This window comes from Calypte anna, chromosome 3, assembly GCF_003957555.1.
Source record: "Calypte anna isolate BGI_N300 chromosome 3, bCalAnn1_v1.p, whole genome shotgun sequence".
NCBI lineage: Eukaryota > Metazoa > Chordata > Aves > Apodiformes > Trochilidae > Calypte > Calypte anna.
The window spans coordinates 33,266,119-33,293,309 of NC_044246.1; the positions used below are offsets into that span (position 1 = coordinate 33,266,119).

Genomic DNA, 27,191 nt, shown 5'->3' on the forward strand with positions numbered 1-27,191 from the left:
AAATACCAAAGGGAATATGAAAATTATATCAGCAATTTTGTAACTGTGGCAACCAGCATTCTTGTGTTATGCCACCCTTACTCCATATATTGATGTTCAGCGTCTTCCTCACCGGTGAAGAGGAAGACTTTCCATGAGTAAAGAGCAAAGAAGGGCTGAAGAGCTGTTGTGCTTCCTGTGTTAAAAAGCCAGACTGGTAAAGTGAAGGAAATGCATTAGAAAGTTGTTGCAATGACTAGAAAAAGGGCTGTCTCTGTTTGGTTCTAGGAAGCAATTCATTCAACAATATGATTTCATACTTCATTATCTTTTAACTGTTTACAAAGGCTTATTTGTAGCATAAGGCCTTCTGATAGTCTAAATAGGAAACTTTTGACCCTTATAATACTTCCTCAGACTCACAGAGTGGTTAATGTTGGACCTTTGGATGTCATCTTGGCCAATGTTGCCTGCACAAGCAGGGTCACACAAAAGTAGTTACCCAGGACTGTGTTCAGATAGCTTTTAAATATTTCCAAGGATGAAGATTCCACAGCCTCTCTGGGCAACCTGTTCCAGTGCTTTCTCATCCTTAAAATGTTTCATGATGTTCAGAGGGAACCTCCTGTGTTTCAGCTTGTGCCCATTGCCTCTTGTGGGCTCACTGAAAAGAGCCTGGCTCCATCTTCCTTATGTTCTCCCTTTTGGTGCTTCCTGATCTCCCTTTTCTCCAGGATGAACAGTCACAGCTCTCTCAGGCCTTTCATCACAGAAGAGAGGCTCCAGTCCCATAATCATCTTGCTGTCCCTTGCTGGTCCACAGTCACAACAGCCAGCATCAATGGCAACCCCAGCATCTGAGTCAGATCATGTACAGGAGGAAAAAAAGCTAGCAAGCAATTAACTAAAGAAAGACAGACCAGTAAAGAGAGCTTCTGATAGGCAGAACCATTACATATATGCTGACAAGATCTTATTCTATGGGTGGTAGTAGACACTTGGCTGGAAAAGGATTAATTTTATTTCTCTGGAATGCCTTTGGTCTCTACACCTAATATATGGAAATTTTTTTAGGTCTTGTTTTCTAAATGAAACAAATTGGTCTCTTTTTACCAAGCAATTGTTTCTATTAGGGAAGAATCCCCTACAGTTGTTGGTGTTTACAGTAATGATTATTTAAATGTAGTTTGCATTGATATATCTACCTATCGAATGGCATTAGGGACTTTATTAAAATGGACTGTGTAGCTAGTAGAAAATTGTGCTAAGTTAAATCAAATCTACCTTAAAATTTTGTCATTAATTTCTTTAAATTATCAGGTTAAGCCTTTACCTAGTTGCTTGCAGAGGGATTAAGTGCTTGAAATAATCTGTAAACACTTTGACATGTATTGCTAACCCTGGACTAAAAATATCTCCCTGATAGAAAGAGGTCATCATTAAGTCATACTTCCATCCTTCAGCATTTGCAGCACAAGAGGAAAAATTGGAAATACAAACCTTCTGAGATGAATTCATTAACAGGACAGCTTTTAAGTAAAGCATACCAGAAGCAGGATTAGTATTATGTTGTTTAGGCTCTTCCTTTTTTTTTTTTTTTTTTCCCTGATATGAATAGTTTAACACTGTCATACAAAGTTCTGCTAAGGAAAATATACCATGGCTATCAAATGCATTTCCAAAATATATGTGGGGGGTGCTTCAGTACCTGAATTGCTTCAAAATCAAACATGAAGGTGATGCTGCCTTCAGCTTCTCTTGGCTATCTGGAGTTAGATGTGCCTGTGCAATGTAATGGGTTTTTGTAATGGGTCAAATGAGATGGCAAGGCTTTTCAAATGCTTATGGAGTCTGACCTACAAGTAAGACAAAAGGAGGAATGTTTGTTGGCCACTGCAAGTCCAAATATGAGATTTCTGCTTATCCGTGGCTATTGAGAGAAACTCTTGCCTGGGCCCAAAGAAAGAATTCAAAGGATGTGGGAAACTGTAATAAATCTTAATTTCTAGATGCTGGCTGCTTTCCTGCATGGGTTGAGGATTTGAGAGCTACAGTTTTTAGAGCCTGAGCCCTATGATTCTGAAGAGGTAACATTGTCAGTGTAGCTCTTAGTGCTTTTCCTTTTAATATTTCTTCATGGAAGTTTGTAGCTGAGAAGTAAATGCCTCAGAAATTAATTCATCATTATGAAGTCCAGTGCTCTTAGGTCTGGGGGTTTTAGAAAATTGAGAGCTGCAGATGGTAAATTCTTAATGCCTGCAAGTGAATAGTTAAAATTAAGCTCTGGTTTCTAGAGTCCTCAGAAAAAGAGTATCTCTGAAAAGTATTTCCCTGTGTACCAAAAGCACTTGGTTTACTAAGTAAAAGCAAACAAAACAAACAAACAAACAAAAACGCAAAAAATCCCCCCCCAAAAGCCAGCTTGAATTTAGATACTTAAGTACTATATTATTTTCTTCTGTGCTGCCAATAACAAAGGCAAAAATATGGCCTAGAGTGTTCTTAACTCTGAGTGTACAATTCACTGCCAACTATATTTTCTTGAAATTTGGCTTCTGCCTTTGCAGCTATGCAGCAGATGCATTCTGCCTCTCCTGCTCTGTGGGAGTGAGGAGCTGCCCACCTATTACCAAGACACTTCTTGCAGGGCTTCTTTATGGGGAGGAGAATAGCAGTAAGGAAACTTCTTGCTAAAACCAATTTTTTTAGTATATGTTGTAACTCCTTGCTGTAAATCTAGAGTAGATGCTACAGTAACATGTATTAAATTTGCCTACTCAGCCCTTTCTAATCAAGAGATCTGGGGAGCTGAGAGGGCAATTCAGTCCATGACAGACTGGTTATACATACCAAAGATGGTTTGTGATGACAGAAAAATAATGTTCCTTTTGTGTCCCCACTCACAGAGATGTGAATACTGATTGCACTGACACTGAGCAGTAACTCTCAGATAAATTTTTAGTGCAGAATCATTTCCTACACAGCACTCTAAATACTAAACCGAAAGCTAAACATGAATGTTTGCCATTTTCAATCAAGAAACTTCAATGGGGATGTGGGGACAGGTAATTGGCCAAATTATTCACTTTGATATGAATGCTTATTTGGTGCTTGGTTCCCTGGAGCTAGAAGATGAGATAATTGCCCCAAGCTTCAGTCCCTGTTTTTTCTCCTGCTCTAAGATAAGGGCACATTTCTAAGGTATTATTACTGAATTACCTAAATTATGCTTCTAATACCTACCAAATAAATAGAGTTTGCCTTTTTAACTGTTGCTGAAAAACAATATTAAGTGGTCCTGGATTGGGGCCAGAGACACCGAACTAGGAAGCCCCCCCCATCCATGCTGTGCTCCTTGGTGGGGAAGACAAGGTCTGACAGGGTAGGAGCCCTAAGGGGCTGGTGGCACCATTTCTGTGGGGAGAGACTGGCCAAAAAGAGAAGAAAGTTCCATGGAGGTACCAGGACATTTATATTATTATTATTATTATTAATTATATTTGTTAAACTATCATTAGCATAATTCTATACTGTTATATACAGTTGTCTCTAGTATCTATATCAAATAACTGAAACACAGCCGTATTATTGCCTATATTGCTTCTTGAGGCACTTCTTACTGGAAAGGTAGTCTCTGTAGGACTGAACTTCTAGATATGCTTCATTATAGTATTGATATTTCTTCCAGTCTAGGTGGGGAGGGTAGATTGTTTATAATCACCTTGCTAGGTACATATGGTTTGAGAGAGGTATAATTTTTACTATTAGAAACTAGAAAAAACCCAACTCATTTATTTAAGCAGCTGGCCATAATCAGCTCTTCACAGAAAAGATATTAAGAAAAAAAACTGCTCTCACTTTAAGCTGTTTACTGCATTAACTAAACTGCCGTATTTTATCGAATCTCTGTAGAAACAGATATGCTATAATTCTAATTTGTCACTTTTTTTGTTGTTGTTGTTGGGTTTTTTTTTTTTTTTTTTTTTTTTTTTTGCAACTGGATTAGAAACTAACAAGCAAATGCAGCCACTGCAGACAAAGCTGTCAGGCTTATGCTGCAGTATGTATGCTAATGTATATTGCAAATAGCTTGGAAAGGCATAATTATACCTTCTTGGTTTGGTTTATATTGAACCATAAAGAGTCCTAATAGCAAGTGTCATGAAAAGACATCATTTGAGAGTGTTTGCAATCAGCCTTTAAGAACTGCAACTTGGTTCTGTGGAATGACATTGCACTAAAATTATTTTAAGTCAAATTTTCAAAGAAGCTTTCAGTTGGCAAAGCAATAGGAAGGGTACCAGTTTTGTCCACTTGGTAGTAATTTCTAAGGCATGGGAGGTCTCATATATAGTAAAGTGAGAAACATTATGGAGAAGCTTACAGAATTTTTGATTTAAAACCTTGGTGTGGTTTGGGGTTGTTTTTTTTTTTTGTTCATTTGTTTTCAAATGCCAAAAATCTCTAAACTTGCAAGAGGAAAAAGGCAACCAACAGCTAAGAAAGATACTTGCATCTATGAGTGTCTATGTCTGGGAAAGCAAGTCTCGAAGAAAACCAGATAAATGGAAATGGCATTTTAGAAAATAATTACCTCCTAATCCCATTTTTCTAAATAATGTTACAAGTACTGTGATTCCTAGGAAAAAAATCCCAAAATGTCTTCAATTGCAAGAATGTAAATGCTTACCAGAAGAATTTCTTTACCAAACTTTACCAAGGTCTATATTAAGTGGACTAACCTGATAGTCAGCAGACTTACCTTCTGCTTCTTCTTCTGTACTTCTTGCTTGTTGTCCTGAGGCACTGTGCTGTGGTGACAAAGGGGGTGGGTGTCCTAACAAAACTGTAATTTGCAGATCAAAAGGAGTTTCCACTTTTATTCAGGGGGACTGGGGTTGGGGTGCTGTGTACAGTTTTTGAACTTGGCTCAGCCCCTTACTATCAGCTGGGTAGCACAAGCTGCACTCTGAGAGACCAAATAGGAGCTCCAAACCCCCAAATAATTCTCTTTCACTAAAGCTACTATTAATTTTCCTTCCTCAGCAAGCAAGAAGACATTTTGGGGAGTTAAAAAATGCAAGTGTAGGCAGCAGACAGATGGATACCATGGTATATCTTCTTTGTGTACAAAGCCTGGCTCATATTTCATAATAAAGTCAGCTGTTACTTTGATGTTTTACTGCCATTTTAACTAGTAACTACTTTTCAGCCTGCAAGAATCATCTTTACAGGATCTGGGATTTAGGGGGAGAAATAACATTCTTATTCTGCTCATGTTTGAGCCACTCAAGTTTTCCATTTGCTCACATCTGTATTTTTATAGAAAATTGATAGGCGCTGTAATTACAGCCTGCTGAAAGCAAGTAGGTCAGAGCTACGCTTCCCATTCCAGAGGGGCTGCTGGGACCAGAGAGACAGAAATACATCTGGACAGATTTTCTTCCTATGTGCCTGTGTGTCACAACCATCCATTACACTCCACACAACTGCTCACCAAAATACTTGCATTGCACAAAACCAACTAAAGCATCTGTGTTTAAAAGGTCCTTCCCTACTCATCTGCTACACATCTGTTGGTAAAAGATTTTTCACAGCATCATGCAACATAGTATATTGGCTCACAGTTATGCTAAGTGTTGAGGGAAAATTTATTGGGGTGCACTAATGAAAATTTCCTACTATGGGTAACCAAGGAGCAGACACCCTCCTATTTGTAAACATGGAAGAAAGGGGACAGGATGTGAAGGTTTACTGACTGCGGTGATCATGAGATGGTGGAGATCCGGATCCCAAGAGGAAAGGAGCACGGCAAGAAGCAGGATCAGATCCAGGAGCTTCAGGAAAGCAGGCTTCACTCTGTTCATGGACCAGGAAGAACAGAGAGATGATCTCTGATTGTGCAAGGGATAGGGTTAGGAAAGCCAAAGATACACAAGAGGACAAGAATGACTTTGACAAGTACATCAGTAGCAAAAGGCAGGCTGGAAGAAACATGGGCCCACTTCTTAAGAGGACCTGGTGACAAAACACACAGAAAAGTCTGAGGTACCAAGCCCCTTCCTCATCCCAGTCTTTACAGGTAAGACTGTCCTTCAGGAAGCCCCTAAGGCCAGAGGAAAAGTGCTCTGGGAGCTGGCTCATGTCACAGCAAGGCCACTCTTGACTATATTGGTAAGGTCATGAGAATCAGAGGAGAATCCTGAGGACTGGAAAAAAAGTAAATGTCACCCTAATCTTCAAGAAGGAGGATCTGGGTAACTCTTAACTTTCCCTCCTCTTGTTTCCACCCAGATGAGGGATATGGATGATCAGTGGCTGTCACTGTTGTATCTTGTGTCTGTTCTCTTGTTAACACATGAAACCACACTTGTGGGCTAGGCAGCATTCACATGGGGCAAATATATGCAGAGAAGTATAATGGTCCCGAGCTGCTCATGAGGAAAATAAACTTTTAACATGCAAAATCTCATCTCTAGGGAAGAAAAATTGATGGCTTTGCTATTTGTTTTTACAGCCAGTTAAACTGGCTATTCTGGCTTGTAGTCAGATGAGCTGTCCACTGCACTTCCATTTCACCTGAGCTGGTAATCAGAAAGGTTACTGCACTATTCTCACATAAATTTAGGTTAATCAGAGTCTTTCTTTCATGGCTTGATGTAAACACTGAAAATATGAAATATTTCTCATGAATCAGTATTTTTTTTTCTACTCTTTTAAAAATATATCAAGCATATTCTCAATTAACAGATTTTTACCCCAAACTTAAATAGCTTGTTTTGTATCATGTCTGGCAGGCACCTAAAGATAAGAATGCTAATCAGAAGGTCTCCTGGTATGCCGTCAAGACAAAGATAATAAATTTAGCAAGGTAACAAGGACTGAAGGATTACAATAATTTAAAGAAAAGTTCTTGGCATGGCAAATCTTTGCCAGTGTGTGCCAGTGATTTATGAAAAGACAGAACCCTTTTTGCTGTATAAAAACTCAAAGAGAAAAGGAGAAGACGTGGGCTCTCTCTTCTCCCTCCCCTTCTTCTCTCGCCACTTCGGCTTCAGCTACGGGACAGCACCAGCAGGAAAAAAGAAAAAAAGAAAATAATGGGAAAAAAAAAAAGTGAGAAGAGCAGTCAAGCAGTAACTGAGGGTTCTACACCAAATTTAATTGCTCTTTTCTTTTCTTCTTTTCTTTTCTTAACAACTCTCTCCCCAGAGCGACTAATTTATATGAAATCTCTCTTCTTGAAAACTTGTTTTTTCTTTTTAAGGTGGTATTATTGTGTCCTTTCCCTGAAATAAATCTTTGTAATTTGCTTAAATCATAAAGCCTGTTATTTCTGTAAATTTGTGTGACGTCTATGAGCAGTGACTGATTTGTCCTCGCAATCAAAATATAAAATAATAGGATCGGAACATTACTTTTTTTGTTTGGGTTAATTTTTTTTCTTTTGCTCTAGCTCCATTAAATCTGTACTATGAGACTCTCAATTTATTGGCAAGAGATACTGTCCCTTCCTGGATTTTTTCCTCATTTTCAAAAGACTTTAAATCACAGACAAAGAGGTATCAGTCACTGTGGGTGCAAAGGGAATTCCGTAATGTGCAGATGAAAAGCTGCTACAATGAGGGTTTTTGTGATTTTTTTCCTTTAAAAACCAGGTCATTTTTTGTAGCTGTAAAAATATCAAACTAAAAATTCTTTATATTCCTCATTGTTTTGTTTATTACTGAGGTGGGATCTATCCTCAGATATTAGATCTCTAACCTGCAGACATCTTCCTTTGAGCTAGTTACCGTAGCCTCTCTTTCCATAGCCAGGAAATAAGTATTTCAGAACTGTAGTATCTCCAAGGTAAATATTAGTTATCAGAGGACATAAACCTAGGCATTTTAAAGTGCTTATCAAACCATATAAGAGTGACTAAGGAAAGCATGAATAGATCACCTGTATTACTACATTTCAGAGATCACTACGGGTTAGGACAGCATCTATGTTTTGATTTAATTTTGGGTTTTTTCCCTGTGCACGCACTTACCTCTCAGACTAGCACCTAGGGAATTCTATCTAGCTCTCCTGGTTTATAATGTTTCAATACCTATACTACCATACAGCACTTTTCAATTTTAAAGATTCCTTTATGTTGGCTGCAAGTTTTCTGCAGCACTGGGATGCCTGGGAAAAGGAGCTGAATCAGCCCACTCCTGGCAGCTCCTCTGCCAGTGTCTCAGAGAGAGGTGCTTAGAAAAGCAGTTCATGAAAACCCCACCTTCCCTTTCTGAAGGCAGCTGCTGTGCTTCCATGCAGCTCCTCGTTCTAATGCAGAGCTCTAAACTGCAAAGGGTACAACTTCTGCTGGCACATCATGAAAATTTAAGTGGCACTGAAGATGGAAGATAGGCTCCCAAAGACATGTGAGCCAAGGAAGACTTCACCTTTGCTGGCCACATGAACAGCACTTTGTGAGGAACATAATCACCAGCTCTATGCTACTCAGAGCCTTTTTATTTGTAAGACAGAAAAGGGTTTTTTCCTGCTCAAATACTTTTTCCCACTTTCTTTTTAATCCCTCATTGTTATTAATTTACACCTTGGCTAGATTTGTAAAACTGCTTTTGTTGCTGGATTTGTGGGAACAGAATTCTCAGCCAACTATCAAGACATTTTCATTCCTGTGTGACAGCAGACAGAATCCATTACTTATTTTTGCAGTGGTGTGAAACCTTCAAGAAGGTTTTTCTTAGGTACAGAACAAAAATTACATGTAATGAGCAAACTCTCTTCAAAGGGCAAATTGTACTGTAAATGTTTAAAGGAAGATTTTAGTCTTTTGCATAAATCCAAAGCTTACCTATTACAGTAATACATTTTTAATTTGGTCTAATTCAGTTATTTTTTCCATCTCATTTTTCAGCTGTAACAATGACAGAAGAGAGGAGAGAACCCCTGACCCAGACAGTGATAGGAACTGTCACATGAATACTTACAGTTGGTGTCTGGCTGCAGTTTCTCCAACCTATCAGGGCTGATGTCTCATATACTCAGATGTGAACAGCTGAAGAACCTTGTCTTGGTCCAAAAAGGAATAAAAGCACCACAACCACCACCCAAGAAGAACTATTTTGGAGTGGAAGTTCCCCTGAAGATGAAGCCCCAATAGTAGAGGAATTTCCACACTCAGATTTTCATCAGATGCATCAACCTTGCATCTTCTCCAAGAAGATGATCTGACCTGATAGTAACATTTCAGCACTTTGATAAATTGTTCTCAGTGTCCTGGTACTACTTAACAGTACCTCTTCTGCTTCTGTCAGCTCTACAAATATAATTAAAAGTTCTTTTCTTAAAGAAAGGTTTTGTGGTTTAACAGATTCTCTACCAGTCTCCTCCTCTTTTACACATTTGTTTTTCTAAATGCAGAACTTAACTGTACTCAATATATTGCTATTTCTATAATTATATTCCTTATTAACTGTTCTATCACCAAAGTGCCACATAGAAAGCCTGTTTTTTCCTTACAACTTAACCTTTTAGAAACTGAGGGAAAATGCCCTTACTTTGACACATTTTACATATATTAGAGTTTTAAGAAAAATAACATTTTAGTAAATACTAAACATGACAATAGTGCCAACTATTACTATAAGGAAAGAGAACTGTTAGACTTGGGGACTTTTTGCTTCCTTTAAGAACAGTAGTTCAAACAAAACCATGAACATAATTTACATTAGCTTAATAAAAATATTTAAAAGCTGTGTTTCAGCTGGGTAGGTTGACTGAATGTCAGCCAAACTTGAAAACTTATTTACAGTTCCAATATTTGACAGGGCTTCATGCATTACTGCTGTTTTGTAATATCTACATATGGCATTTACAGCAAATCAGAGTAGCATGCTTCTCAGAGATCATATTTAAAATCTGTCATAAAAATGAGAAGGATTCAAGACTAAATCACTAAAGATGGAAAACTGGAGAAAATACACACAGATTTATGGGGAGAAAACACTGCTTAATCTCATTTCTATAAATGCAAACTACACTCCAAAACTGCTTGCATATAGAAATGGACTATCAGAACTATCCTGTGTAAAAATTAATCATCTTCAGAATGAAACTGTTGGCATTTAGCAACAAGTGCCACCCTTGAAGATGACAAAACTTGAAAGAACTCCATACTTTTTCTCATGTTACTGCAATATATTCCTTTTATTTATTATTGTCTCAGAGGAAGAATGTTACAATGTAGTGTTTGAAGTAGCATCTACTTGGCAGCAGAGGACAAAGGATGCATACAAACACAGGCAGAAAAACAACTTTATACATAACCTCATATTCAGAACAAAAATAAAAGCCACCAAATTCACTACTGAGACCTTTGTTATTATGTGTGGGGATATTTTTAAGGATTCTTTGCCTAGAGAATGATGTAGCTTGATAAAAGCAAAGTATTTTGCAGAGAACAGAATATAAAGCTGTTTCCAATACTACTCATGAAGATAGGTCTGAGGTAGAAAGGTGGTCATGGCTTTCCTCTTCTGTAAAATGTGGGGTTTTCTTCTCAAAATAACTACACTAATTTCTTTTATTATATGAAGCATTTATAGGAGCCAGCATCTTCTCTTCCCATCTTGACAACTTTGCTCCACTCAGGAGTAATACTTAGCATTTATATAGAGCTTTTCAAACACTAACTAAGCAAGCCCTACAACACCTTTGAGAGGTAAAATACTATCATCCCCATTTTACAGATGGGAAAACGGAGGCAGAGTGGTTAAATAATTTGTTAAAGGGTTCAGAAAGAACTGGCATTCACCAAAGCTAGAACCTGGTCAATGCCATGCCCAGATCACTCCTGGAGCAGCCAAGGAGTGATTACTGTGGGAGCACAGTACTGTAGTTGGCACCACTTCACAAAGACACTAGAAATTCCTGACCTGCATTTTTCCTCTAGCATTTTTCAGTAGCACTAGGGAATTTCCAACTTTTCCAATACCATTTTGAGACTTTTTTTTTTCCTTCAGTAATAATTAAGAACAACATAGTTTACTTTCTCTTCACTATACAGGAAATATATTGCATGCAACTTTATCAATTAAAAATATGTTCTGAAATTAAAGCAAGTGCCCATGCAGCATTGTAAACTCTGTAAAGGCATTAAATTCTCTTATGATAATTTAAAAACTAAAGATCAGCTGACTTGTGACTTAACTTCCTCATAATTACCCCTAATTGAAGTACATAAAGAAATTATTTCAAAGATAAAGATGAGTTGCAAGATTACAATGCCAAATGATAACATCTAAGTGCATTGCAGTTTTGAAGAAAATGTTCCATCACTAATAGTATTGGAAAGGGCTTTCTAATTGTCTCTTCATTTCTAAAAGGCAGACAAAAGACTGGTCTGTTCAGATCATCGGAAGGAGATATCACAGAAATGAGCTTTACTTCACAGACTAAATTCCAAAACTTGAAGCAAGTTTGGCACAACAGGGAACAGCAAAGCTTTGTCTCTGAACAAAGTTGGGAAAGATTACACTAAGTTAGACCTTACTAAAGCCAACTCAAGCTTTCATCTAAGTCCTCTTTGTAGCTATCTCCTGCTTCAAGAAAAAGTAAATAAAGTAAGGCTTAAAAAAATAACCCTCCAATGGAGTGTCTTGGCTGTAAATAATGAAAAGAAAGTATAAAATACCATCTTGGTGCATGAGGATGTTGATTATGACTGAAAAGGAGAGCTTACCATGTTTAATGGAATTAAAATACTGTAGCTTGCACCCAAGAGCAATTTTTGTTAACTAGTAACAATAATGAAGGTGACAGGAACTTTATATGCCAACCCTGAAAAAAATTAAAGGGTAATCTGAAATATGTGTGGTCAGGTGGTTAGCATATAAATAACCAGTACAGAATATTAAATGTGTGACAATATAACTAAGAGTATTTTACAATGTAAAAGCAAAGAGCTGAAAGGAATGTATAAATGTAACATTTTGCTCCAAACTCCTTATGCAGTTCTCTTTATGATTATCAAAAAGAATGTATATAAAGCCCCTGCCCCTTTTCCCGCGGCTGTATATTTATACAAATCAGTGACAAATACTCCACTGCTCATTAATTTACAGTTGCATAGAAAGGGAAGAATAAGAAGAAATTAAAAAAAAATAATACTATAAAAACAACATCCTCATCTTTGGGTAATCAGTGTTTTACTATTTTGAGTAGAACACGCAGAGCAAAGAGCATGTTCCAAGGTCCCATGCAGCCTTCTGATGAAGTGGAACTTGCAATTGGTGGTTTGTAGAAAAGGGCTGTAACTGCACGTCAGGAAGCACGGGTTGACATCCAAAGGGACACTTCACATTGCCTGATGTGATGAGAAATAGCCAAGTCAGTACCATGGTAGGACACACAGAAAGCTCTAAGTACTCCCAGCTGAGTTCAGTTAAGGACTCTAATGTTATTTCACAAAACCCTTGTGTTTAAAAAGTTTAGATGTATTGGCTCAAGACTTGGCAAATCACTGAGAAATGTAGTTAAAAGAAACTTCATTTTACTATACTGCAGTGTTTAAAGTTCTTGATCAGTAAGACCCAAAGGATGTTATGTCTACAGAACAGTAAATATAACTTATAGACTCTGTGTTCTGTACCCATAGGAAAAAAAAAAAAAAGAGGCAAACTACTGTCCTATCTGAGCCTAAGCATTAAAAATGGAGAATATACAGAGTCAGGATTTGGACTCAGTCTCTTAAAATGTGATGCTTACTTCTAGATTCCTGTTCTCTGTGAAATAGAAAAATGTGCCTTCTCTTATGGTTTCGGAATGGTAAGAGTTACAGTGGGAGACCATTTACAAATCATATTTATTCTAAAAAATCAATTTTTTTTTTTTAAAGGAAGATCACTATTATTGATTGAGAACACTGAAAGCTCTCCACGCCTGCTTAGAGGATGAGTTTCTGAAAAAAATAATTTAATTCACTAATTTAACTTAGCAAGAGATTAGAGCACAAAGCCTGAGTTAACTGAGTGCAGGCCATGATTCATCCCATTCTCTTTAGAAATTCCTTTTTGGAAAGGCAATCTTACTATCCCAGGTATTATAATCCAAGAAAGGATTTGCAGAACAATTTTTAGATATTCATTTTGGGGAGGTCTGACCTCACAAGCAAGGACAAGGTAAAGCAGTTTGAGAGAGTAAATGGACCCTTTCCCTACCACTTAATTCTTCTGAAGCCTCACACAGCAATTTTTTGGTTCTCTTTGAAACTTATTTAACAATGAAACTCTGCAATGACACAAGATTATGTTGTTCCTTGTTTGTCATACATGTGCTCATACATGTGTCATACATGTACATCAGCAACCTACACCTATAACAGGGGTTTTTCCTGTTTCTGTTATAACAGAAATGTTAGTTTTTCAAGAACATGTAGGTAAACACCAGATTGTTTCCCTCTCATATTTATGAACTCTGAAAGTAGCCAAATTTCTGCTTTGGAGTTGTAAAGTGCTTACCTATTGGGTGAAAACATTAATCTAATGCCTAAGATGCTCTCTGCCTCTTGTTCTTTGTGGCCTGGTACCTGGAGCTCCTGGAGCTACAGACACCAGGGCACTAGGAAATATGAATCTCTTTTTAAGAACCAGCTTTCATGTTCAGAGCTGATGGCTGTCTTGAAACTGATTGACCCTGATAGATTCACACTGATTCCATCTGGTCAGCATCCCAGAACTGCACACCACAGTACCTCTGGGAATGTCTGAACTAGTAGGAATTTTCTATGAATTTTCTATATTCCAGAATCTAGCCTTCCTTTTACATCAGTCTAGCTTCCAAATAGACCTCCAGGGAAAAATATAGGAAAAACCCCCGGACGCTATGCTTTAATGGAACTTTTCCACATGCTTTACTTTGCTTCCCCATGACTATGAAAATATACAAACATGTCCCATACCTGTGGTCTGCCAGTGAAACTTGCTGCAAGCAGAAAAAACAGAAGTTAGAAACATGACTCTGCATCTTGGCAGTTTAACAACAAAGGGAGGTTTAGGAAAATATGCACTGCAAAACAGAAAGACTTCTACCTTAAAAAAATTAATCATTTAACTAGCAGTGTGTTTTAATGGCCTATACATAATTTTTGTTTTACAAATTTACTTTTCTTGTAACAAATGTATAGCGTGATGAATAAATAGATACGAATTTGTTCCTTTTTCATCATTTGTCACCATGTAGAGCTGTAAGTGCTACACTGCAATACCATCTGTTCAGAATACACTCTCCCGGAACTCTCTTGGATGCAAAGACAAGACTTTGCACAACATGGAACACCTGCCTAGGTCTGAGGACCAACCTCATAAACAAGGAAGGAAAAGAGGCATATTTATACCGAAGGGATCTGGGGGGGCAAAACAAACCAACCCCATAATTTGAATCAGTGCTGGTGCCTTAAAACATAACTGTTTCATAAAGGATATTTGGAGTAAGCAGAAGTGCTGATTTCAAGATTAATTCTATCTTGAAACCCATTAAAAATATAATAGACTAGAAGACTGGCTCTATTACCCAGTCAAGACGGAATAAAAATTATCTATGTGAGGCTCAGATGCCATCAGTTAACTGTCCTTAATGAAAGTTGCAGCCAAGGCAGGAAAAAACTGTAGTAATAAGGCTGTGAAAAATGTTTGTTGGTTTTTGTTGGTTTTGTTTGGTTGGGTTGGGTTTTTTTGTTTGTTTTGTTTTTTTTAATAAATAGATACGATAAGTTGAACATGAAAGCCATTCTAATAAAATTTCATGTAGGTATAACCAAAAAAAGGTAAGAATATTTTTTTTAAGATTAGGAACACAGATGCTCTTAAAATAGATTGCCTAGGGAGTCTGTGGAGTCTTCATCACTAAAAAGCTTACAGAGCAGGTTAGATAATTGTCCATCCAGAAAGACAGATCCATCTCAAATGGCCACAGGAGAAGATGATGGACTGGATGTGTGTCATGGTCTACCCTTGCAAAAATGCTGGAGTTTAATACACACTATTGGGATGGCCAGACTAGCAATCCTCATTCCAGGCTTCTAAAACAGTATATGAATCTTTTGTGGTTAAAAAAATATACTCCTAGTAAATCTCCCATGTAACAAATATTATAGAAAAGGAAACATAAGTAGTACCTACTAATTAGGACATGCTGGTTTGATTTCTGCAGCAGTATGCCAATGACAAAGAGAAAAATCAAATTTGGAACAGTCAATTGTTTTAATCTGAAATGCTGAGATACATGTCACAAAATGAAAAAATGTGAGGCCATCGGGGTTTTTTTGCAGTCTCCTCAGCTCCTGCCTCATTCAGGGTATTGCTTCATTGCTACTAGACAAGTTGGTTTTTTTAAAATGTTTCCTGGCTACGGAGAACAGTCACCATTATCAAGCTTGCCCTGACACAGGAATATGAGGGAGTACATCTGCAAATTTGCTGTAAACTCATTTGGGCCAAACATCCAGTAGCTGCTATCCTCCTTGTGCATGCTCAACAGGCATTTGCAAAACTAAGAGTTGATACTTGACTTGAGTTTTCTACTGGTTTGTATACACACAAACTCTCCCTTGAGTTGTGCTGAGTAGCTTCCTTAGCTCTTGACTTCAAGAAGAGATGCTCCTCAGAACAAAATCCTTGTTTTGCAAAGTGATGAGCTCTGAAGTATTGAACTCACTGACAATCTCAAGGGACAGTTGAAAAAAAACCTTTTTGCTACAAATAAGTTCAGTCTCAATGGTTCCAAAAGGAATGAACAGAAACACCACCCTCACTTCTGCCTTTTAAAACCGACCATCATTATTACATTTAATTTGAAAGAAAGTTTAAGAATCTATCCAAGTTTTCACCACTGTTGTTTCTAAAGCAAAGGAGCTGAAGGTGAATATATACATGTATTTATGCATGTATTTTTAAAATAATTTATTGAATAATGAAGTTGCCACTTAACCCCCCTACCAAAACCACTGATCCATGAAATATTGCTTGAACCAGAGAGATAACTCCTCTCTCTTGTAAGTGCAGTGACACTCTCAAAGGAACAGAACTAGTGGGAATGTGTGTCACCTGATATAAGCCATGCATATGAAATTAACGGGGTTTCCTTTTGATCTCTATTAAATAGCTGCTGAATAAAGTATCAACTTTCAAAGCATTTAAGCAGGGAAAGGTGTTATGTGCTGTGTTAACAGTTATTTCCTCTGGTCAATTAGTTTAATAACTAGTTTAATAATTAGTTAATGCAGTCAGAGTTTGGCTATGGTCCCTTCTGTTGCCTAAGGTCTTTTTTCCAAGTTTTATTAGAGAAACAGCATTCAGATTTTCTGCATCTATATTCATATAAGTTCTACACAGGGATTACAGCACCAGCAAATGGGGTTCTACATAGCTTTTACCTTATTCAGAACATGAGAACATCTATTTCCCTTCAAAAATAGTGTCTATTGAGAACCTTTAAAGAAAGAACTACATAGCTTGCATATCTTGACAAGAAATCTTGTCACAGAGAAGATTTTTTCGTAGTCAATATAAGAACGACTTCTTTCTTCAAAAGACAGACTCAAATTCAATACTATTCTGGGACATTTTTGTTACACTTACAGCAGCAAGCTGGAAATGTGCTGTTGATTTGCTCCATAACATCTGTTAGATCTGTGTCGGTATCATGAGGTGGAACTAACAAGTCATCTGCAGATATGACAACAAAAAAGAGCAATGAATAGAGTTATGAGAGGATTAAAAAAAAAAAAAGACAACATTGGGAAAGGCATTCGCATTCAACTTTCCAGTTAAACACTCCTTTATGTTTCAAGGGAAACCACTACCTGAAGCTTTTATAACTTAATGTGGATGAAGTGTCACTGCTAATTGCCAGCCTTGGGAAAGGAGGTTACAGTTACGTTACTGACTTGTGGCAGAACCCATTTCTCTTTTATTAAAGCTTCAGCACTGCACTGAAGATTTAAACTCAAAAAAACATTGCCAAAAGGAGCAGTATATAATAATTTGGAGTTAAAATAAACAAAAGGTTTACAAGATGAGGGAATTGGCAGCTGCTCAATTAATATTCTGTTCAATTTTCAGATGACTTGCCATGTAACTTCCAGAGTGAATACACCATTCTTCTCTAAAAAACATTTATCTTTTAAATGTCTTTATTCAACATGCACCAGTGGCTTCACTAGTGTGAAAATCCTCCTTGCCATTTTTTTTTCTAATGCTGCTTAAAACTAAGCCAAGGGAATAGTGAGAGAATACAACTGGCTCTGTTGATGGCACTGTTATTAGACAGCATCTCTCATAAATCTACCACTGCATTAAAACAGACTGAAAAACCTTCTATGGCATTCTGAATAAATTTAGGTAAACCCACATGTCAATGTTGAATGAGAGCTTTTCAGTTAGCAGGGGACTATTTTTCCTGTTTTCCACATAAGTAATTTTTTTCATTTATGGTACAAAGGATTGAAAACAAAAACAGGGACAAATTTGCATTTAAGATAATTTGAGAATTTTTTTTTTCCTAATTTTGAACATTTAACATCTGTAGTTATTTCTGCTAATTTCCAGTGGAATAAATGAGTTCTGCTACTGGAGAATTTAAAGTAATCTTTTGGGAGAAAAATCTCCTCATCTGCAGAGGTTGTACACCTAAATACTCAGTAATTCTTAAGAACATTCTTAAGAACTTAAGAAGTTTTTGAGGGGGGAGGTCATGAAAATACCAGGAGAAGCAGAGGATACACAAGAAATTTCAAAGCAGCCATCAGGAAGTTTGAACTACATGTTTTGAATATTTTTTTCCTGTAGCTGAAAGATTGCTTGGCTGCATGATTGTGCTGTAGGACAAACAGCTGTTGGCTATTTTGCTCCAATTAAATTTCATTCCCCTTTCAGTGAGGAAGGATTTGGCCAGTAAATTGACTTGCTCAAAATGGATGGGACCAAGGAGTCTATTGCTAGAATTCCATACTGCAGTTACAAGGATTCTCATGACACCACAGCTGTTGGCAAATCTGGGGAAACAACAGCTCCAGCTGCTCTAAGTCTTGCTCCCGGAAACATCAGAAAGATCTTTCTTTTTATTTATAAATCTTTTCAGAAAGATGCCAAAAAACCTACTCAGTCATCACCTATAGATGCACGCAGCACATTATCTGATCCAAACACTTACCTGTCTGATGAAACTGTGAGCTTGTCTCTTGCTCGAAGGAGTAGCCAAGGGCAGAGTGCTGGGGTGAAGCGCCATTAAGCCGGGAGTCTGACTCAGGCTACATTAAAGACAAAAATACCCAAATTCAGACAAATTGTATATACAGAAGTTTAGTGTGGGCTTGTATGCTGTCATCCTGCTCCATTCCTTATTTTTATGTGCTCTTTCTTCTTCGCTCTCTAACTACTAAAAGTTGGTTAAGGTCTGTATGATTGTTAGGGGGAGAGAAAAACCAAACCACTTGTTCAAAGAAAATTTGGATTTGAGTGTAATTCTTACAAGACCCCAGCTAGATAGATAAAAACAATATTCTATAATGACCACGCACCACAGAAATGTAATGTTTTGTATGAGCCAGTCTGCCAAGGCTCTTGGTACAACTATGCAGAAAGACTACACAAAGGTATTATTTGGGCTGTAAACATAAGTATAGATGTACACATATACACATGGAGGGAACATTTAGCTAAGGTCTCCCAAGAAACTACAACCGTATAGACCATGTTTTGATACAACTGTTCAACAATAAAGTTTTGTGGAACTCCTTCTCCATGGAGCCAAGTGAAGACACGAGATTCATGAGAAATTTGTTAAAATCTAAAAAGTGGTAGCTAGCCATCACTTTTGCTGATGCTGCTTCTCATACTGTGGACGACACCAAATTGCCAGGACAACCATGTGGTGTGTAATCTTCAGAAAAGTATGAGAAGGAAGCTAAATCCTTGAAATCTGTTTTGTATTCAAGCCTTTCGGGACTCTTAATCACCCAAGGAGTCAAACATGTAAGTTATATATTATGTTTAATTGTAACCATGTATGTGCCTGAGATTATGTAAAAGTATAGATAGATGGACACAAAATAAGAAAAGACCCGAAGAAGTTACAGTGAAGACTTCTTCACTGTAACAACTCATATATAATGAAAGGGATCTTGTTCAGGCAATTTTTAAATTTTTTTTCTCCTTCTCTTAAGAAATCATTTGAATAGGAGAGTAGTAATATAGTATTTGAGCTCCAGAAGTGACTGTGTTGAAAAAATCAGATGCACACAAAGCAGTATTTACATCTGAGGCAGTTACAGAGCCTTAACTGAAATGGTTGCCTCAGCATTTATCTTTTTGAGCACAAATCATTAAATTGCCTCCAAACTGCTTAAAGACCAGATTATTTCAATGAATCTGTCAAAAACAGATACAGAAGTAAAAAATAGAATTATTTTTAAGATCTTTTAGAAATTGAGACTGAGCAAGTACTTAGACTGGCTATGAGACTCGATGTGAAGAGATACTATACAGAATGGCAGTTCAGTTCTGCTCAAGTTAGTTCCTTTGCAGCCCAGTGCCTGAAGCACAACATTTAATTCTCTGAGACAATTTCCAGTTTAAAAAAAATAAAATCTTCAACAAAACTGAAGATTGTTGAACAATGGAAAACACTTTTTCTTCCATACACTGGAGATATAAAAGGAAAATGTTCCCTTGAGCACTCAGCAAATCTCTTTTTCTCCTCCAATATTCATCTCTCTTTCAGCATGACAATACCAACCTCCAGCTTTGATTAAAAGAATATATCAAGAAATATTGTTCTGCATTTTGAAGACACAGAAAGATGGAAATGTTTTCAAGCCAGCCAAGGATTTTACCATCAAGACACTCCTATGAATAGTGAATGCCTACCAATTAGCTAAGCGACTTGCTATTCAGTATCAGGGTTCAATCGAGCTACAGAGTATGGGTAAAATGAGTGAGGTAATTTAAATAGGCCAAGCTTGGTTTAATTAACCTCAGGTAATTCTCCATAGCCAGGAGACTTTGCTCAAGGACAGTTTAGAGTTGTAATGGTAAAGAGATGAAGAAAACTCTCCCAGGGTTAGGACAAGGCTGACTCCAGCAGAAGAGTGGCTGCTTGCTCACCCCACAAAGAAATGGACAGAGAGAATGTGAATCATGCAAAATGCAAACTTGCACTTGGACTGGATCTGTCCCTCTTTCAAGAAGTAACTGCAGAAAAATGGTGCATAGATGACTAAGGGTGGCTGAGGAAGGGATACTGGTGCTGGACTTGATACAAAACTGAACTGCAGTACAGCATCACCTAGGCTAGATCAAGGATAGTGAGGCACTGCAAAGTCAAGATTAATTAGCCTAGGAAAAAAGCTGCCTACAAACTTAAATGATGATTGAACTTAATGATGAGTTAGTAGGAAGGCTTATGTAGTACCACTGTAGAGTAGTATTGCAAATGACAAAAAAAACCCAACCTGTAGAGCACAATAACTCCAAGAGTGGATAGACTGAGAGCAAACAAAACATACTTAGAATATTTTATTCTAATGTCTCACATTGGATTAAAAAAACAAAGGTAAAAAAAAAGAAACAACACAAAAAACCACAAAAAGAAAGCTGAACAAACCCCCCACATTCCCTTCTAATCAGAGGACAATATCTGATTCTATCTAATTTCATTCTCATTTAAACATACCATTACATAGCATTACATAGGTTCAAGTGATTGCAGTAATAAGAAAGCCAAAAGCAACCAAAATCCTGCTCTCCCAAAATAAGGACAATTAAGCAGATGACAAGTGAGGTGTGGAGAAGAGCAGGAAGGTTAGTATCATAAATGTCTTAGTATAACTATCAGACACAAAAAAAATGTTAAATGCAAAATAACTTAGGATAAATTTGCATGTATTTAAGTTTTACTGGGATAAAGCCTGAGAAAAAACCTGTAGAAAAATCATGCTCTTCTAGACCCCAGTTGTATACCATCTACATCATCTAGTAACTTTCATCATCAGTCCCCTTCAGGCACCCTGAACTTCACCCCTTCTTGTTCAAAACAATGTAGCAGACAACTCTTAAGCCAGAAAGGATAATAAAATAGATGTGAGTATATACCTGCTTCTTCTTCCTGGATAATAAAAGCAGAGACTGAGCATGTGCCTAGAGATCAGGAGGAAGTTTCCAACCCTGATTTCTTGGAATATTCAAGCTTCTTTTTATGCAAAAGGAATATAAAGATCTAAGGGGACATATGAGTTCTCCTGCAAACTCTGAAATTGAGGGATTTTGCTGCGTTATTGCAGTTTTAAAATTGTTTCAAAGGAAGAATTTATTTTAACCAGTTTTGATCTACACTGATTTATTTTGCTGTATCTCCTGCTGGTGTCTTTCTGAAAGAGGAACCTGAACTGGGCGCTGGATTAATGGAGAGAGAAGACACCTGTTCTTCCCTTGACTTCTGTTGCTTTTGGTAAAGAGCAAAACAAAATGTGCCTCCCTTACTCCAACCTCTGATTGACAGAATACCTCAAAAAAGGCCAATTCCCTTTGCAGAAACATTATAGATGTTTCTTCTTGTTCCAGACTTATTCTCCCAGCCAAAAAAAAAAAAAAAAAAAAAAAAGAAAAGCCTCTACTACTCTTTTCAAAATGCTCCTGTTCTTTCAGTTGGAGAGGAGCTGCAGTTCCTATTCTCTCAGTCTCACTATATACCCATTGACAGATCTTAGCTCCTTCCAACTCCAGTATCAAATCCAGTATGAATCTGTTCAGTAGCTCAGAAGAGCAGAGAAAAATGCAAATAGACTTTCAATGTCCTTCATAATAGGTCTGACTTCTACTTTGTGCATGCCGTATCTTAAAGGGCTGAAGAAAGAAAAGTGGAAAAGGATTATTATTTTTCCCCCTCTCTATTAAGAACACATTGGTATCAAAGTTGTCACATGCCAGTTCTGTTTCACCTTGCTCTTTGGCACTACAATCAATCAAGTAGACAAAAGTGACAACCTTGTATGACAGCTACCAATCCTTTGGGCTTGCTAAAATAAAAATAGTATGGTAACCTCAGAATTATGACCTGAATAGGCAACTGTTCAGTGAGGATGCAAGCATTTTTTATGAAGTTGCTCCCTAAAGAACGTGTTGGAATGTTCTCATCTAGATTAAGCAGTGACTACAGGAAAGTTTCTGAATTCCATGAATGTTATACCTAAATATCTGTGTGTAGACAGACTCATTCTGTATCTTGTAAATTAAAAAGTCCTAGTATTTCCAGAATCATTGGCAAGTTACTAACCCAAACAACAGAGAGGAGACTGAGTGGAGAAGTTGAAAGATTTGCTAGTGACAGAAGAGACAGAGATGGCAAAAAATGCCAGTCAAGGAAAAAGAAAACCAAACAAAAAGCCCTGTAATACCTTTAACACCAGTAATTATTATTACAGGAATTACAGAGTTGTTAAATATTTTCCCACTTGATATTTTCCCACTTGGGCTTATGAGAATCTTCCAGGCAAATCATCTCATCACTGAGTTAAAGGTATTCTCATTCCTTGACTAGGTGACAGAAAAATAAACATGTTGAAAAAAGGTTCTTTTGGAAATGCAATAGGACAGTAATGGGATTCAATGCTGCTTCATAATTCTATTAATGTCAAAATAAAGAAGCTCTAGAGAAGATACTGAAAAATCAAGTTATTTATAGTTTTTGAATCATCTTCATGGGAGTAGTTTCAGCAGCCTTGGAGAGAGCCTGCAAAAAACCTGCTTGGTGGCTGGTCAAAAAAACCCATTAAATAGTGTAAGGATATATTTATGTAGTCATATTGAAAAGTAACATATATTATATATTATATTATATATTATAATATATAAAATATACTACATATTATATAATTATATCTATAATTACATTATATACATATTATAATTATATATATATTATAAATGCAATAATGCAGACCTTCTCATAAACCTGACTTTTCCCCAGCCCCTCCAATAAAAAACAGAGAAACAGCAACAGTTTCAGAAAAGACGTTTGGAACAATCTGAAGCACAGCATGACTGTCAGAGAGGCCAGAAACAAGAGCAACAGTATATAGTCAAGGAGGTGTAAACAATCAGAAATACTGGAAAAAACTCAACTCAGTGCTGACTTACCCGGTCAGAAACCAGAAGCTGCAAAATGGAGAGGCAGAACTTCTAAGAAACTACTGTCCCTTAGCCTGCCCACTTTATCACAACACATATATATACCCCTGAAAGTCTTATTAAGATTGTTTTAAGGATACTGAGAAGATTACAAATTATAAGATTACCCACAGCTAAATCAGAAAACAGGAAAATTTAAAGCTGTGATTGACTATGAGTTTGCCAGAACTTGTGTGTTTCTATTCTACAGCTGTTTCTTGGCAGATTTTAAACCCTTCTCTGAAAGAGCTAATATTGGCCACAGTTCTCAAGATACATCATGAATGATTGTTAGCAGTTGCATGGATTGTTATCTTCCCTGTTAAATACCAAAGCTCCTCAAACAGTGATTAAAGATGCTAGAATGTTAGTAACAACCACAAAAATACTCTCCTAGAGGGGTAGGGAAGCCACTGGAACAAACAGATGGATCATTGCTATTCAGTCAAAACTGCCTAGAAAAATGACAAAGTCAGCCAGTGAAACAAACAAAAAATTATCTTTAGCTCTGTAATGAAAACATCATCTACAGAAGGAGCTTATGCCATTCTGATATTTGGTTTATACAGTCAATCAACATTTCTTCCCCCAGCAAAGAAACCCCACAATCTCTATCTACTGACATGTGCTAACAGGCTCTTGCCTTCAATATTTATTCATGTGAAGATCATTTTCCTGTAGGTAATTAATCTAAATAAGCTACTTAGGAAAACTCATTTTTTATGGAATTAATTGCTCCTTTGCATGTTAAGACATATTTGTGGCCATCTGTCTTTGGCATGCTAGGAAAGATTTTGGTGACTAACTGTGGCAATAAATAAATTATTTAAGGAAAGATGAGAAAACTGAAGTCAAATGCAGGTTGTGACTGGCGTTGCTACTTGAAAGGGTATATCTTCTCTTCCCCCTGCTTTTTTAATTAATGAAAAACTACTGCACTTGGGTGATTCTCAATGTTTCACAAGTTACCTTGATCACCACTTCAACACCTCTAATCATCTTGTGCTCATTTGACTTCCACCATGGCTTATAACAGAGGGCAGGAAAAAAACCCCTCTCCTCAGCTTTGAAATGATAGAGTGCAACAGGCCAAGCTAGTGTGGTGAAAATACCTACAGTAAAATTCCAGTTTATTGTTTCAACAAGAAATCCATCATACAAAACCAACACAGGAGAATGACAGTGGACATCTACCTGCTCAAGTAGCTGTCGTAGTCGGTGAAGCTGAGACTCCAATTGTTTATTGTGATCTTCCAATATCTGCATCCTTGCTTCCAGGCGACCTTTATGTTGCCTCAGGAGTTTAGCTTCAGCTATGAGCTCAGCATCTTCTGAAGCATGCTGAGGTGACACAATGGAGTCAGGAGGTGATGCAAGGGGGTTTATTCCTCTCCGAAGATGTTGCTCCTTTAGTTGCTCATATTCTATCTGTAGGCTCCTGGTATATTGAAAAGAGGAGAATGATGACTTAACCAAATGATAAAAAGATTTCTTAGATTAACTATTAGAATCACCTACAACTACAGACAAGTAGCTCATGCAAAGGTAATATCTTGACTTGCAGTTAATGGGAAAAAAGCCCTGGACAATGAAGTAGAGCTAAAACTAAGGTCTTTTGTTGCAGGCCCATCCCCTTCTACCTAACAGTAAGACCACGTGTGACATATGCCTTGATTTTTTTTTTAATTTTTTTCAATTAAAATCTTCCATTTTACTAAAATGACTCCTAGGTCCATCTCTTTTCATCTCTGACTATTATTCATACTACTTGCATGCTTCAAACAACAAAGAGGTGACAATTCAGACACCAGGTAAGATGATCACAAGACCTTTGCTCTAACTCAAGGTCAGCAATGATGCGCTCCAACTCTCCTCGCTCTTCCTTTTCCACGGACTTGAGGATCTGAGCAGGACTCTGTGGTTGACTCACAGGTGACTCTCCTCCCAGTGTCTGACAATACTGCTGAATCAGGGCATGCTCATCCTCTCTAGAACAATAAAACAATACAGATAAAGACAGAGCAATAACACGTTTATTATAGAAGCAAAGATCTTTGTCAAGCTGAGGGCTTTTGTTTACTTCTTTATCAAAAAGGACTCTGAGCAGGAAACAAGCCTGCAAGAATCTAGTACAGAAGTGTCAGGTGTGGGTATCAGAAAATGGTATCAAAATTTGTTTCTAAAAAGTTATACTGCAGGAAAGCACATAAACAAGTAACTCACAGGGAAAAGAAGGGAAAAGAAGATTGATCAATAGTAGCGTAAAAGATGAGTTTACTTCAATCTACACAATAAAGAGAAAATGCTGCTGGTGTTTCAAAAAGAAATAGCAAAAGCAAAAATCTGAGATAATATAAACCAAAAACGATTGATTTGAAATGCCTTAAAAATAAATAAAACCAAACAAGCTATCTGGTATTTAACTTTCTTTCTTTCTTTTTTGACCATAAATAGATAATTTTGGTGTGCCAGATTTCACTATTAAAATTAGAGAGAAAAAAATCCACACAGTATTCTCCAAGAGCAATGAATCAAGTGGCTAGCTAATGCTTTGCAGTGCACAGAGACTGACAATGTTGCAAAATGCTATAGGTTTTGAGTTAGCATTTTATTTCCAGATTTTTTTTTTCTTTTTTGATATACAAATGCACTTCCTTGAAAGTCTTCAAGGGTAGTAAATATCCTCCTCCACACACAGATGTAAGAATAGAAAGAAAATGTCCTCTTTCTGACTTGCATAGAAATTACTTTCTAGTAAGGAGACACAGAAGTCCTGACATTTTGAATTATGCTAGAAGGTTCAAATGAGGTGGGGTTTTTGTAGGTGTGCTTTTCTTCCCCAGTTGCTGGCCTTTATGCATACTGAAGTCAGATGGATAGAAGGTGAAGAATACCGTGTCCTAAGAAAAGTTTACTTGCTTGCTTATTCAAGGCAGATAAATCATCAGCAGAGAAACCCACAGTATTCATGTTTTTAAGAGAGAAATTGCTACAGCAGTACTAATACGGAAGAAAACCCTCCTTAAATTCTCTTCTTTACTTGGCTATACAACAGACTGCATACCCTATGAGCATATATCCCTACAAACATTATCCTAAGGATCTGCAATTAAGGCAAATTTAGCAGCAGAGGGAACATATGAGCAGTATACATACACATATTCAGATATCATTAAGGAAAGAGACCTATGAATTCTGTTATTTAGCTGAATGGGGTATGACAAAGAAAAGAACCCTCAAGGACTGCCTTTGAAAGTAAATACAAAGAATAGAAAGTTCATTATTTAAAGTATTTATTTGCCAAGTAAAAGTGTAATGGACCTATTCAGGAGGCTTTTTTAGATTTCCTACTTTAGATTTTCCAACTTTGATCACAAAAGATCCAAATGTACAGCCTCATTTTAATGAATAGTAAAGCCAGTTATTTAAAAATTTACACCCTGGAAGAAACATGTTATTTGTGTGGTGACAAAATATCTATACATAAATGTATACAACAAATAAAACACAACAGGTATTATACAGGCCCACATATGGATTGGGGGTTTTATAAAAAATAAATTCAAACCTCTTGGTAACAGGAGAAAATGCCTTTGACTGTAACAAATGAGCTGCAAACATACTGTTTGTGTAAGAGAAGAACCTAGTTTATCCTGCTAAATTTAGACTTCAGGGCATTTCAGTACATCCATATACCTTTTAAAAAATCCCAACTTTGCAAGCCAAAATATCCACAGATTTACTACATTCTGATTCCTGGTGTCTCTTTTTTAGAAAAGCAGTTCTGTCAACCAGTCATCTATTTCTTTGTAATACTGTTTAAGAAAAACTTTTCACTGAAGACTAATCTTATGGTAGAACATCCCTGAACTATTTCTTCTGAAGAATAACTATTCACTAACTACTCAAAGCTATCAGGAGGTCTGCAACTTTCTGACTTGTCAATGAGATTTGAACACTTGACCATTATAATCAAACAAACATACATCAGGTAGA

General features: G+C 37.0%; 1 protein-coding gene across 1 annotated transcript in view; it reads right to left on the reverse strand.

Moving 5' to 3' along the window:
* Nucleotides 1-10,163: 10,163 nt before the first annotated feature.
* UTRN (utrophin) overlaps nucleotides 10,164-27,191 on the reverse strand; it is a 352,138-nt gene continuing 335,110 nt past the window's right edge. The window contains exons 71-76 of the mRNA XM_030446581.1: nucleotides 25,025-25,183; nucleotides 24,390-24,633; nucleotides 18,184-18,280; nucleotides 16,611-16,697; nucleotides 13,934-13,956; nucleotides 10,164-12,340 (exon numbers count right to left, since the gene is read on the reverse strand). Of these exons, the coding sequence (XP_030302441.1) occupies nucleotides 12,332-12,340; nucleotides 13,934-13,956; nucleotides 16,611-16,697; nucleotides 18,184-18,280; nucleotides 24,390-24,633; nucleotides 25,025-25,183 (619 nt within the window). The 3' untranslated portion in view covers nucleotides 10,164-12,331. The remainder of the gene's footprint in view (nucleotides 12,341-13,933; nucleotides 13,957-16,610; nucleotides 16,698-18,183; nucleotides 18,281-24,389; nucleotides 24,634-25,024; nucleotides 25,184-27,191) is intronic.